This window comes from Erinaceus europaeus, chromosome 8 (genome assembly GCF_950295315.1).
Source record: "Erinaceus europaeus chromosome 8, mEriEur2.1, whole genome shotgun sequence".
NCBI classification, from domain to species: Eukaryota; Metazoa; Chordata; class Mammalia; order Eulipotyphla; family Erinaceidae; genus Erinaceus; species Erinaceus europaeus.
The window spans coordinates 33,816,149-33,831,822 of record NC_080169.1 but is presented as its reverse complement, the minus strand read 5'-3'; the positions used below and the strand labels follow the sequence as shown (position 1 = coordinate 33,831,822).

The 15,674-nt window shown below is 37.0% G+C and overlaps 1 protein-coding gene across 6 annotated transcripts in view; it reads left to right on the top strand.

The window, feature by feature from the left end:
* HDAC9 (histone deacetylase 9) overlaps nt 1-15,674 on the top strand; it is a 1,141,821-nt gene that overhangs the window by 777,164 nt on the left and 348,983 nt on the right. For all 6 annotated transcript variants that reach the window (XM_060196121.1, XM_060196126.1, XM_060196123.1 and 3 more), the window contains 2 exons: nt 7,340-7,517; nt 15,029-15,162. In XM_060196121.1, the coding sequence (XP_060052104.1) occupies nt 7,340-7,517; nt 15,029-15,162 (312 nt within the window). The remainder of the gene's footprint in view (nt 1-7,339; nt 7,518-15,028; nt 15,163-15,674) is intronic.

The window sequence follows — 15,674 nt, the reverse complement described above, 5'->3', positions numbered from 1 at the left end:
TCACAAACGAATTCTACAAAACCTTCAGGGAACAGTTAATACCTATACTTCTAAAGCTTTTTCACAAGATAGAAGAAACAGAAACATTCCCTTCTACCTTTTATGAAGCCAACATCACCCTGATACCAAAAGCAGATAGGGACACAACAAAAAAGGAAAACTACAGACCAATATCCCTGATGAACATAGATGCCAAAATATTAAACAAGATCCTGACCAATCAGATACAGTAGTACATCAAAAAGATTGTTCATCAGGACCAAGTGGGATTTATCCCAGTAATGCAAGGCTGGCTCAACATATGTAAATCAATCAATGTCATTCACCACATCAATAAAAGAAAAAAAAACAAACACTGCATGATTATTTAAATAGATGCAGAGAAAGCATTTGACAAAATCCAACACCCATTCATGCTCAAAGCACTATAAAAAATGGGAATATAAGCGAAATTCCTCAAGATAATGGAGTCCATATATAGAAAACCTATAGCTAACATCATACTCAATGGACAGAAGCTGAAAACATTCCCCATCAGATTGGGGACTAGACAGGGCTGCCCACTATTGCCATTACTCTTCAACATAGTATTGGAAGTTCTTTCCATAGCAATCAGGCAAGAGAAAGAAATCAAAGAATACAGATTGGAAGGTAAGAACTCAAGCTCTCACTAATTGCAGATGATATGATAGTATACAAAGAAAAACCTAAACGGTCCTGCAGAAAACTACTGGAAGTTATTAGGCAATATAGCAAGGTGTCAGGTTACAAAATCAATTTATAAAAATCTGGCATTTCTTTATGCAAACACTAAATCTGAAGAAGATGACATCCAAAAATCACTCCCATGCATTGCTGTAGCAAAATCAATAAAATACCTAGGAATAAAGCTGACCAAAGAAATGAAAGACTTGTATACTGAAAACTATGTGTCACTATTCAAGGAAATAGAAAAAGATACCAAGAAATGGAAAGACATCCCATGCTCATGGATTGAAAGAATAAATATCATCACAATGAATATTCTCCCCGGAGCCATATACAAATTTAATGCAATACCCATCAAAGTTCCACCAAGCTCCTTTAAGAGAATAGAACAAAAACTACAATCATTAAGTGGAACCAGAAAACACCTAGAATTACCAAAACAATCTTCAAGTAAAGAAACAGAAATGGAGGCATCACACTCCCAGATCTCAAACTATACTATAAGTCCATCATCATCAAAACAGCTTGGTATTGACACATAAATAGGCACACAGACCAGTGGAACAGAATTGAAAGACCAGAACTAAATCCCCATACCTATGGACATTTAATATTTGATAAGGGGGTCCAAAGTATTAAATGGAGGAAGGAGGTTCTCTTAAATAAATGGTGTTGGGAAAACTGGGTTGAAATATTCAGAAGAATGAAACTGAACCACCTTATCTCACCAGAAACAAAAATGGGATGATCCCACTCATAAACAGAAGTTTAGAAAGAATAACAGAAAGGGAAACTCAAAGCAGGATCTGACTAAATGTGCAGTATGGCACCAAAGTAAAAATCCTGGGTTGAGGGTGAGGGTGGATGTTCAACTTCATGGGGCAGGGGTGGGGGACAGGGGAGGAGGAGCTATGATGGGACACAGTCTTTTGGTGGTGGGATGGTGTTTATGTACACTCATATTGATTTGTAGTCATATAAATCACTATTTAAGTAATATGAGAGGGGAAAAACTAATTGAATGTCTCAAACTTTTTAAAGCACAGACTGAGACTCAACATAGGCTGAGTCTTTGATATGTTGACTCTCTTAAAAGCTTAGTCCAGGGAGAACAGAAGCAACCGGTGGTATAGCTATATAAAAATAATGTCAAAGGACATAAATTATGGTGATGATGTGTATGATACAGCAAATCCTAATAAAGGATATTTCAAAGTTAACCCAATCACCAAACAATGTGATTATAGCAATAACTAGCTGTTATCTTCTTAAACCCTAAGACAGCAGGAACCTCCTGCTTCCACTATACAGCCTATATTTCCCTCAGTCATGGAACCTCTGGGGTTAGGCTCAATTTTCTGCATGCTTCTCTCAATTCATACAAAATGATATTGCATCTGCTGATCTCAACCTAATCAGTGCAATGATTACCACCTCAGCATGCTTCACTTCAGACTGTGTCCAGAGATTTCAAGCATGGAATGCCAACCCTTCACCCTCATTACTCGGGTGAGACCTTTCCTCTAATTCCATTCCAAGAGACTCACTTCCTAAATAAAGTCTCCAAACCTAGATATATACCAAGTCCCGTAAGATAGACCATATGTTCACAGGTACCCATAAATCAGGACAAAATATATATCTGAAAGCAAAAGTACATAATAGTCTACAGTGAGTCAATATAAAGTTCATAATAAAATAGTGTCTACTTAGACTTAGACACCCTCCTCACCTACTTCATATTACAGTTCTCTCACTCACTCCAAAGCTAACCTTATCAAAGCAAGGACTGCAAAAGCTGAATAAGGGCAAGAGACTGGCATACTTTAATGATGACTCTTTAGTCATTCTATCTGCTGTGGCCCTAATCGGGGAGTCCTGAGATTCCCAAACATACTTGATAGGCCTAGATCTCAAATAAATCCCTCTCTCCATTGTTACCGATCATTTCTATCAGGAACAACAAAATAGACGCTTTTGTGGGTCCCCATAGGACCTTGCTCTCAACTTACATCAACAATGATAGAGAATGTTCCATCCTCCGAAGGCAGGGTGGACAACACACTATATGCTACACCTGAAGAAGACGGGTCGATATTGGGGCAGCATGGAATGTTCCTACTTATGATCACAGAATGTGAGCTCAGATCTGAAGGGATGTAGAGGTCACATGGGCTCCTAAGATAATTATGGACCCCAGATCACATCAAATTGATGGGGTTTACAGTCAACAATATTTGTACCCCTTTCCAATATTAGGGAGCTACTCTCTTCCCTGATCCAGCTTTCTGGTCCTTTTTCCAGCTATGACAGCATTTTCCCAGACAATAACTTGGATTCACTGGCATATCACATTTCAGGCTCAGGGGCAAAAAGAAAAAGGAAAAAAAAAAAAAACTAGTATAGGCATAGTCACTTTGGAATTTAACTAAAATATGCCTACTAGCTATCTAAAAAATGGAGGACTCCCCCGCCCCCACAAACTCTTCATTTGCACTATTCCAGTCCTTAGGTCCATGATTGGTCAGCAATTTGTTTGGCTTTGTTTGTTAACTCTCTTGTCAACCACCAGGTTCCAGATGCTAGCATGATGCTGACCAGACTTCCCTGGACAGACAACCCCACCAATGTGTCCTGGAGCTCCTCTTCCCTAGAGCCCTTCCCCACTAGGGAAAGAGAAAGACAGGACGGGAGTATAGATTGACCTGTCAATGCCCATATTCAACAGGGAAGCAATTACAGAAGCCAGACCTTCCACCTTCTGCATCCCACAATGATCCTGGGTCCATACTCCCAGAGGGTTAAAGAAAAGGAAAAGCTATCAAGGGGAGGGGGTGGGATACAGAGTTCTGTTGGTGGGAATTCGGAAGCTGTACCCTCTTATCTTATGGTTTTGTAAATGTTTCCTTTTTATTAAAAAAAAAAGTTACCTGGGGAGTCGGGCTGTAGCGCAGCGGGTTAAGCGCAGGTGGCGCAAAGCACAAGGACCAGCATAAGGATCCCGGTTCGAACCCTGGCTCCCCACCTGCAGGGGAGTCGCTTCACAGGCGGTGAAGCAGGTCTGCAAGTGTCTATCTTTCTCTCCTCCTCTCTGTCTTCCCCTCCTCTCTCCATTTCTCTATGTCCTATCCAACAATGACAACAACAATAATAACTACAACAATAAAACAACAAGGGCAACAAAAGGGAATAAATAAATAAAATAAATATTAAAAAAAAAGTTACCTGTGTCTGGACAGCAAAAGGACTCACTTGAATAGTGTGCTGCTTTGCCACATATATTACTCAGTTTTGAGCCCAGGCCTCACCACATTGAAGGAAGCTTTGGTGCTGTGATACTTTTCTCTCTCTCTCTTTCCCCTATTTCTAACAAATAATAATGACAATGATAATAATAATAACAACAGCACTAGGGAGACAGCATAATGGTGATGCAAAAAATATTTTCATGCCTGAAACTCCAAGGTCCCAGGACCAATAAGTAGTACCACCATAAGCCACAGCTGAACAGGACTCAGACCTTTCTCTCTGTATTTCTCTATCCTTCTCACTAAAATAAAATATTTTGTTAAGGAAGCGGCACAGTGACCCAAGTGAGCTATTAAAAAATAATAATAAAAGATAACCCCTGTCTGGTTCCCCAGTGCCTTGGAGTCACCAGGCATAATGATCTAGATGGCAGAAGTAAGACAGGCTTCTATGCATAGGCCAAGAGATGTACCATGAAGGCACAGGGTCTTGGAGGAAAGGGCAAAAAAGAGCCTAAGTAGTGGTAGTCATGAAAATGAGGCCAGGAATTGCCTGCCTCCAGAGCAGAGTGCAGGAATGTCACATCATGTCTGCAGAGGCCTCTTTAGGTGGGGGCTGTGGGACAGCCTTGCCTCACTGCTACTCCTCAAATGCATACTTGGGAGATGGCTTTCTTCCCATAGCTGTCAATATCTGGCATTCACCATCCTGAAAATCAATTTAACAGAACATTTTAAAGTAACTTTTTGAAACTTTCTGCCAAAAAGGAAAAGAAAGAAAGAGGAAAGTGCTAATTGTACTTTAGAGCATCAGATGCTTTCCAGTCCAGGAGCTCAGAGGATTTGATGAAGTCTTGATTCCCACTACCTTGCTTTACCCTTAGTAGAGACAGATAGGTATTGTTCCCTCCCCTAAGCAAGGGGGAGAAACTGAGGTCTTTCTCAAGAAGGTGAGCAGCCAGCCTACTGCTTCCAACTTTCTCATTCTAGAGGAATATTCCAGACAAATGAAGGAACCCCATATCAGGAGACAACATTTGCTAACAGCCTATTCAAGGTCCCTATACTTTTTTAAAAAAACCTGAAAGCCCTGGGATGCTGATAATTCACACCCTTGTAAATACACAAATAAAAATGGAAAGACACAGTAAAAAAAAAAACATTCTCAAGGCAATCATAATCACTCGTTTCTTGGCTTCAACATGAAGTAGTTTCAGATTATTATTCTTTAGTAATTGTTTTGTCTGGTCTTCCCATGCCTATATTTTTTCATTAGCCATTCCTTGACCTTTTCATTGTTTAGTTGTTGTTTATAATATCCTTTCTGTCTTACTGGTATATATATGATAGACAGAAAGGAAGGAGAGAGAACATGAGTATCCCTCTGGTACATGTAAAGCTGTGGATTGAATTGAGAACCTTATGCTGGAGAACCTAGTACTTTATCTACTTACCTCTTGGGCTACTATCTTGAACTCTTAAGGGATGATGTTTGTTATCCAATAAGTGGGACCTTGGCTGAGCCTATAAAAGAAACAAATGAGCTGAGGTTGAGAATACAGAATGACTTCACTTAAAGGAAATATGATATTGAGTAGATTCTTCAAAATTTGGTTCCTTGCATTGAAAGTTTTTGTGTTGATTATTTTTCTAGAAGAGAATTCTTTTTAATTGGGGTGTTAATGGTGTATAGTATATTGGCACATGGGAAACAATTTTCCAACTCACCATGATAGGTGTCTGCAAAACACTCTCAACTCCAGCCTTTCCATCATCATGTACCAAGCTTACTGGAAGGAACAGGGTAAGTTGATCTAATGAAGGGAAAATAATCTGAAGACTTCTGCATTTGTTTAGCTGAGGGTTAAAGAGAGTACAGTTGGAAGAGACAGAGGGGATCCTGTTACAAATAAACAGGTCTGTATTTACTCATGTACTTTAGACCACATGATAGAAAACAGCCATTCTTCAATAGAAACTGTCAAAGTTATAATTATAAATTTTATCTTCTCTGATTATATGATCCATGAAAAGAGAGTCAGTTTTACTACTATATCCTCACTGTTGAATATGAAGTTCCTCAATAACAAGAGTGAGGCTCTTTAAACGTGCAAACAACTTTACTGTAAAGAGTTAACCCTCAAATGAAACGGAAAAGAAACATAAAATTACGTACCAATAAAGTTAATTAAAATCTTCAAAACAGAGTGTTAAAATCATTAAAATAAAAACTAGATCTTAGCCAAGTCATCCTAGTCATCAAAATAAATGCTCATTACCCAAGTGTGTGGCAAACGTTTCCTAACTGAAATATGAAAGTGATTTATTATGGCATATTTTGGGTCCTATGAGAGCACCCAGCCTTGTGACAATGTAAATGCAAGACCTGACCAAGGAAAGGTGATGTTTGCATCAATGACTGTCTTCCCCTCTTCTCTCCATTTCTCTCTGTCCTATCCAACAACTACATCAATAACGATAATAATAGCTACAACAAAGAAAAGGTCAACAAAAGGGAATAAATAAAATACAAAAATACAAAAAAAGTATCACATTATATATTCCTTCTGTTGGAAAGTGAGGAACTATTCATTGTGTAATATTTATCATTAAATTAGTTGCCTTTCTGTGTATTAGAAAAAATTTTAAATTTCTTTCTTTTTTTTTTGAAGAGACAGGAATAGACTAAATCTTTAATAAGTTTCCAAAATCTGGTTCTTTAATTTAATAACTTGAAAAGTATAAAGGATGATAATGTTGACAAATCATTGACAGTATATTTAGTAATATATAAAAGAAACACATATTTTATAAAATTGAGATTATACAACTACCCCCAATTCCTTGTTCTGTCCCTGCATGTGAAGACCAATAGATATCATAATTACTTAATTGTCAGTTTTTAGTGGTTTCCATTAATGTTATTTACAATATTACTGAAATAAATTTAAGACACAATCTTTAGAATTGACCATTCTGGAAGTCTGAAAACATCTAAATTGTTTCTACTTTGTGCTTAATTCTGAGGCTGTATTCAAAATGTTGGTATGGAGATAGGAAATCAGACTAAGCTAACGTTCTTCTTGAGGTTAAAGGTCTGTTTCTTTCAATCATTTCAAACTGACAGGACTCCTGCCATCACCTCCTTCTTAGCCAGGCAGACAGTTCCTGGCCGTCAGTGTGAAAACATCTGTTGAATGGATTTATTGACTAGATCTTGTTTTTTCTCTCTCCTTCTCTATTTTTTTTTTCTTTTTCCATCACACCGTTTATTATGTTTCTGACCTGATGAACTTAATTTGTTGACATGTCACTCTGAGTGTCTCCTTCAGTGCTTGTCTCACGTTTCTTTCTACTATGCTTTTTTTTTTCCTTGGCAACAGCCCTTCCTGGAGCCCCAACATACACGTGCACTCTCTGTGTGCCAGCCTCAGCTGACCGTGGTTGGCATGGATGGATTAGAGAAACATCGTCTTGTCTCCAGAACTCATTCCTCCCCTGCTGCCTCCATTCTACCTCATCCAGAAATGGAACACCCCCTTCATCCCAACTCTGCAACTGGTAGGATTCCCTAAAGACTCACTCTAATAGGCGAGCTAAATATCCTGTTCTTCTAGGATTAACCGATTTAAATGCTCTGCATAACTCCAGTAGCAGAATACTCCATTTTCAACTCAGTACAACCAAAATTTTATGAGGTTATGCTGGCCACAAGACAAGCACCACATCTGATAAATCTTGGGCTTAGTATTAATAGCCCCATAAATTGTTATCATTCAAGGGCCTGGAAAATACATCAACAGGTGCATGGAAGCAAAGATTGCTGAAATATTATTTAGCATTGTTTCTCAACCTCTTATCTTTGCCTAGGCCTGAGCACTATGAAATTTATGGATCTCAGTTTTATTTAACTCTAGAGGGTCTTTTCCATGTTGTTCTTGTTTTCTTTCAGTCTTTTATTATCACTCTCAGACAAAATGAGTCATAGAAGACAATGGTGCCAATAGAAAACTTACTTAATTCTGTATGTGTTGATTGTACTTCCATTTTAGTTTGGCACCTCCGGGTATATGATATTTCAATAGCTTCTTCCTTTGGTAAAGCAGTGCTTGGAATTTTAGAACTTTGATACATAGGAAAACAAACCAGATAATTCCAAGGCCAGAGGAAGGTCAGTTTGGATGAACACACACACACACACACACAGACACACACAGACACACAACACACACACACACACTGAATTCCTTTTTATACAAAGGAACTATGCTGTAAATGTATGTATAGATAAATATTCCGTACTCCTCTCTATCTGCTGAAGCCTTTTCTTGTTTCATGCTTTTAAATGGTAACTGATCAAATTAAAGATACTGTACATGTAAAAGATTCATCATTTACATGAAGCAAAGAGAGAATTAATTCATATATATGTCTTTGCTTCAAAGATTATCACTGGTTATCTAATTTATTTTCGATAAATTTTAGAATTTGGTGTTTGTTTTTGTGACTTCCATGAACTTGTGCTTAGAAAAGTTAAAATACTTTTTTTTTGAAATTACATTACCAAGCCTTGATGTCATATTTATTTAAAGATCAATGAATGAAATGGCCAAGTTATTTAACTTTGACAGACATCTTTAATAAGTGTGCCTAGGAACTATTTTTTATAATGTGTTATACCACAAGCCAACATTCCATACTAGGAGCTACAGGCTGTGTATATTTGGATATATTTCTTTCACCACATTAGCCATTGCCTCTGAGCCTTCTCAGAGCAGAACTGCTTTGGTCTCCCAGACAACCAGGACTGATGCCCAGTGTCAGCAGAAGCCACTTGGATCAGTCATGCCTGATTCTGTACTTGATCTTCAGAGTTTTTGCTCTAAGCCAGATATTTAATGTAGTGGAATACTTTTTGTAGATAGAGCATTTGCCTCAAAAATTCATTTTTTTCCCTGAAAGTGACTTATTTAGCTCTATGCTTTCAGAGTACACAGGATAACAATCATTATATCTTAAAATCAATTTAATCAAAAGATTTTTTTCCAGTTAAAATGAACTTAAGGGGAATGTTTTGTGTTGCTGTCCCCATGTGTGGTGCATTCTGCTTATAATCCTGTTGATAGTTTCTTTTCTTGGTTAAGAGGAGCTTTTTTTTTTTTTTTTTAAAGAATTTCGGTATCTTGAGGTTACTTCTTTTACTTTTATTTTTTAATTACCTTTATTTACTTATTGGTTAGAGACAGCCAGAAATTGAGAGGGGGCAGGTGGTGATAGAGAGGGAGAGAGACAAAGAGATACAGCACTGCTTGCAAAGATTTATAAAGAGATACAACAACACTTGCAAAGCTTCCCAACTGCAGGTGGAGATCCGGAGCTTGAACCTGGGTCTTTGTGCATTGTATCATGTGCACTCAACCAGGTGCACCACCACCTGGTCCCAAGGAGCTCTTTTCTTAACATGCTCTGTTTTTTTTCACAGGATATGGTCTTCAATACAAATTAAGTAAGACCTCTGAATATTAGAGTGAGTCTATAAGTTTGAGAACAAAGTGATAATGGCCAGTTTTTAGGTCTTAAAAAAAATCCAGGTGGAGTGGGTTGCAAGAATGGTATAAGCATGTTCTTATCATTCAATCTTAAGACTGAGTCATTTCAGATATTTCATTCATTTATCATAATGTTAGCATCATAGTATGTATCAGATATTATATGCCCAACACAAATAGACATGAACTTGATATTCTTTTCAGATTTTTTAATATTTGTATTTATTTATTTATTAATGAGAGGGATAGGAGGAGAAAGAGAGATAGAGGGAACCAGACATTCGTCTGGTATATGTGCTGCTGGGGATTGAATTTAGGACCTCATGCTTGAGAGTACCATGTTTTACCCACTGTGTCACTTCCTGGACAACGAAATTCTTTTCATATTTAATAGATATGATGAGAAACATTTCTTGTCCAAATATGGAATTCTATAACTTTATATTTAAAGAAAAAAAATACAGGGTTTTTCACCTAAACATTTAGAAAAGTTTAGTTCAACAAACACTAAACATATGCACATTTAATAGCAAACACTTAGAATATAGTAGTTCAAAATTAGAGGCAATGAACAGAAAAATAGTTTTGTAACTGTTGTTCCAGTTGGATAGTGACTACATGATTTCAAGGTTTGTATTGGAGAAGAGGTAATCTATTTATTGTCTCATTTGATCTTAAATGTGTATTATCCTAACATTAAGTTCTTAAAACAGACTCAATGGTTTTAATCACAAAGTATTTAGGGGCTGTCCATGATGTAGCATGTAGAGTACACATGCTCCAAAGTATTTAATGTATAAATCTACTAATAATATCTTCATTATTGTTGGCACTAAAAAATGCATATGGTTATTATCATTTAGGTATTTTTAAATTATAAAAGAAATGGAAGATAGAATTTTCACACTGCTCCCTCACACATTTTCACCTTTTTCACCACCAGAGGTTTCACTGGGACTCATTTGCATGATTCTACCACTCCACAAAGTCTTTTATTTATTTATTTATTTATTTATTTATTTATTTATTTATTTATTTTAGTGTGAGAGAGGCAGAGAAGAAGAAGTAGACAGAAAAAGGAAACCCTATCTTTGCATGTGTTGGATTAAGTTCTAAGATGGGGCCATATAGGCTTTATCCAAATATAAATTTATATCTTTATCCAAATAAAATTCTGCTTGTACTTAAAGTGGAATTTGATGACAGTTTGGTTGAGGGTGAAGTGTACTAACACGTATCTTGGGGAAATGTGGAAATGAAGACTTTTGTGACAACAAAAACTCTATAAATCAATATTTCCTTAGTAAAGTGAGGGAGTTGGAAAAAAAATCCCTCTGTAACTTGCAGACATTTTTATATTTCTAATGATCTCAATTTTTGAAGTTGAATTCTTAAAGTTTTCATAGAGAGTATGTTTGAAAATAATGGTTTGTGTGTTCTATCTGGCAGCAGACATATTAGAATTGGGATGATAGAGAGATTAGCATAGATACTGCCAAGATGAAGCATTTCATATTTTTACCCAAACTTGGAAACAGTCCAGATTTCCAAAGACAGATGAGTGACTACAAGTGTTGTGGTATATATGCTCAGTGGAATACTACTCAATGTAAAAATTATTATGTCTTCCTTTGCCTCATGTTGGGTGGAACTTAAAAGAATATTAAGTGAGATAAACCAAAAAAAGAAGAACAAATACCAGATAATCTCATACAGTTTTTAAAAAAATGTTATATCACTTCATATACTCAATAGTCATTCTACTATGAAGTATGGAAAAGAGTTTTAAGTATTCAGTTAAATTCATCCTGTAAGGTTACCTGCTTTTCTTGACCATCCTAGTCATATCTCCATCCAGGTTTTCTTGGCTTATTTCAAGGAAATTGACTTTCTTTCTTTTTTTTTTTTTAAACAACTTAAAGAGTAAGTCACTAGTCAATTTCCTTGAATAAACCAAGAAAAACCTGGATGGAAATATGACTACAATGGTCAAAAAAAAAGAGAAAAGCATTTGATCCTGCAGCTGTCATAGTGATAATGAATACTGTGTGTCCTAGAGCTAGTCAGGTTCGACATAGTAAAGTGGATTTCTTTTTTTTTTTTTTTTTACTGGAATATGGTAGTCAAGGTAGGTGTCTTTATCCTTCTGGGAGTATGGACCCAGGGTCACTATGGGGTACATAAGGTGGAAGACCTGGTTACTGTAATTGCTCCTATGCTGGGCATGGGCATTGGAAAGTCAATGTTTCTCTCAGCTTATTTTTTTTAAATATTTATTTTATTTATTTATTCCCTTTTGTTGCCCTTGTTTTATTGTTGTGATTATTATTGTTGTTGTCATTGTTGGATAGGACAGAGAGAAATGGAGAGGGGAGGGGAAGACAGAGAGGAGGAGAGAAAGATAGACACCTGCAGACCTGCTTCACCGCCTGTGAAGCGACTCCCCTGCAAGTGGGGAGCCGGGGTTCGAACCAGGATCCTTATGCCGGTCCTTGTGCTTTGCGCCACCTGCGCTTAACCCACTGCACTACAGCCTGACTCCCTCTCAGCTTATTTTTATCTTTCTCTAGTGGGAAAGGCTCTGGAGGCAGAGCAGGACTCTGGAGAGGTGAATTTCCAGGAGGTAATCTTCCCAGGGAAGTCACGTTGGTGTTATGGTAGCATCTGAAACTTAGTGGCTGAAAATGCATTAAGATATAAAACACAACAAACTGTTAAGTAATCAGGAAACCAAATGAAAGAATAAAGCAGATGAAAATTGTGGTATCCATTTTGGAAAAAGCTAGGAAGTCTATTTTAGGTATATTCCAAAGGGCCCAATAACTTTACTGAATTTTGCCTGACCCTGACAGCTAACAGGCAAGTGGGCTAAAGGTATGGTATCAAAGTTGTAAATAGGACTAAAATGTTGGATCTGGGCAGAGAGTAACTCCTAAATATGGAGGAAATATATAAATACCATTAACTGTAAACCCCATCTATCTGATCTGGGGCACAGGAACGTGTATAATCTCTGCATCCCTTGTGGTCTGAGCTTGCATTCCGTAGTCATAGCTAGGAATATTCTAAGCTGCACTAATAGTAGGACCTATCTTCCTTGAGTGGCAGAGTATGTTGATACAACCTCCCTTTGGAGAGTGGGGCAGTCCCTACTATTGCTGTTCCACTTTGAAGGCAAAGTTTTATAAAGGCTCACTGGAGGGTCCATGATGCTGTTTCTGATGGATATAAACAGCAACGGTGGAAAGAGGGATTTTTTAAAGGTCTACGCCCATGTGGGTTCCAGGGTTTTCAATTTATTTTGAAAGTTAAAATAAAATTTTGATTTGTTTTAATGAGAGGGGGAGGGAGGGTAGGAGAGAGAGAGAGAGAGAGAGAGAGAGAGAGAGAGAGAGAACATAAAGCAATTCATTATACACACACAAAGCCAGGTGTTATGTCCAAGATTCCCTGGTTGCTTTTTATTTCTTCATTTTCTGTGAATAGTAGGTTACAAGATTAGAAGATTGTAGTGTATAGTCACACACCAGTAAAATTTTGTATCCCCATGCCCTTTAATTTCTTGTCATAGATTCTATTGCCCTCATATCACATTCTGGAGAATGCATTTTAGTGGCTATTTATCAAAAGAGAGTAAATTGGTTAGATAATTTATAATGTCATGAAATTATGTAAATATTGCTCCCATAAAATAATTAAGGGTGGAAAATTTTTCAAAGTTAACTAGATGTAATTGTTACCTAATTTGTTGCTTTAAAAATCCTATTGCTGTATTCATAATAGTTTATTTTAAATTTTTTATAAAACTTTTACTGTTACAGGTCTAATTGAAACATGAACTATGTTAACTCATAACAATTTAAACATAAAGTTTAATTATTTTTCAATAAAAATAGATTTTATCAAGTTCTCTGTGATCTCTACTTAGAGTATTGTAATTGACTTACTAGTTTATTTTAAAAATTCAAATATTCCAGAGCATTTTAAGTTTTGAAATATCATTACTGCTTACATAATGAAACAGGTTATGAGAAAAACATAAATATGTAAAGAAATAACTTTGCATAACTTTCAAGAAATTGCAAACTGGAGTAAACAGTAGAAAGTATCTTCGAGTTTATCGAACACACATCATCCTGATCCAGGTATAGTTTTTCATTAAATAAATTCACAATTGAAAGAGTCTTGTTAGGTGATATCAATGAAAAATTTAAACCTCTACTAAATTGAGCTGCCTACAAATTACTTTGTTAAGAATTGAAATACTGGTAAAATTACAGTGTATTTCATATAGAGTTTTTGAAAATATCACCATCTTAGTATGTCTATGGAAGTACTAAGCTAGGACCTGAGTACTGATTAGCCAATGAGTTGACTTATTTTTGCAGTAAGATTCATAGGACTATCTCGATCTTTACGTGTTCCTGGGAGTTATGTGTTATTTTTATATTTTAATATTAATTTAAAAATCTCTATCAGAAACAACACAACAGACCCCTTTGTGGGCCCCCATAGGACCTTGCCTTCAACTTGGATCTACAAAGGTAGAGAATGTTCCATCCTCTGAAGGGAGGCTGGGCAACATACTCTATGGTAAACCTGAGAAAGATGGGTCCTGATATTGAAGAAGTTTGGAATGTTCCTACTCATGACCACAGAATGTGAGCTTAGATCTACAGGGATGCAGAGGTCACATAGGCTCCTAAGCTGAATATGGGCCCCAGATCAGATCAGATCAAATCGATGGGGTTTACAGTCAACAATATTTATATACCTTTCCCATATTTGGGAGTTACTCTTTTTCCTTGATCCAGCTTTCTGGTCCTTTTTCCAGCCATGACATCATCTCCCAGACAATAACTTGGATCCACCTGCATATCAGATTTCAGGCTCAGGGAAAAAAAAATAAAACTAGTATACTCACGGGCCCTTTGGAATATAACTAAAATATGCCTACTAGCTAACTACAGAACGGAGACCACCCAACTCTTCATTTGCACTACTCCAGCCTTTAGGTTCATGATTAGTCAAGAACTTGTTTGGCTTTATATGTTAACTCTCTTTTCAGCCACCAGGTTCCAGATGCTAGGATGATGCCAACCAGACTCCCTGGACAGATAGCCCCACCAGTGTGTCCTGGAGCCCCACTTTCCCAGAACCCTGCCCCATTAGGGAATGAGAGAGACAGGGTGGGAGTATGGGTCAACCTATTAACTCCCATGTTCAGTGGGGAAGCAACTACAGAAGCCAGGCCTTCCACTTTCTGCATCCTACAATGACCCTGGCTCCATACTCCCAGAGGGTTAAAGAATAGGAAAGTTATCAGGGGGGAGGGGAGGGGATACAGAGTTCTGGTGGTGAGATTTGTGTGGTTCTGTACCTCTCTTATCCTATGGTTTTGTCAGTGTTTCCTTTTATAAATAAAAAAATAATAAAAAATTAATACCTTATTCGGAGCCATCAATAATTCCTTCTAATTTGTAACACTACTCAGCCTCTTGCTATGTTTTCTTTGTTCTGAAGGAATTGCCTACGATCCTCTGATGTTGAAACACCAGTGCATTTGTGGCAATTCCACCACCCACCCTGAGCATGCTGGACGAATACAGAGCATATGGTCACGGCTGCAAGAAACTGGGCTGCTAAATAAATGCGAGGTAATCCTTGAATTGGCCACACTCTTTTACTTACTTAAATAAGTCATGTGAAGTGGACAGTATTCATTTGGGTAGTAGCAGAAAAATGTTAACCCTATAGTACAAACATCATGTTTGATGAACTGTCATTCATACTGATAGCATGAAACATGTATGACTTGACTCTTGGCTGGACACACACTGTAGGGACTCACTCACTGTTAATGAATTGAACAGCTGCATAATATGAGTTCATTTCTAGACAGTATTCACTACAACATGTTAAGTACCAACCAGTTATTAATTCTTATTATAAAATACAGTTTGAACTAAGATAGATGTCAATTTTTCCTCGAAGCACCAAGTGGATTTAAATGAACTCTCTCCTCACCAAGAAAAGTCACTTTTCTTTATTGAAATGATTGTTTCATATGTGTATGTATGGATGTATGTATCATGTATTTTTATCAAAACAGGTAGGATAACAGATAGTTCTTGGATTTAAATTGGAAACTCTCTCATGAAAATCCCAT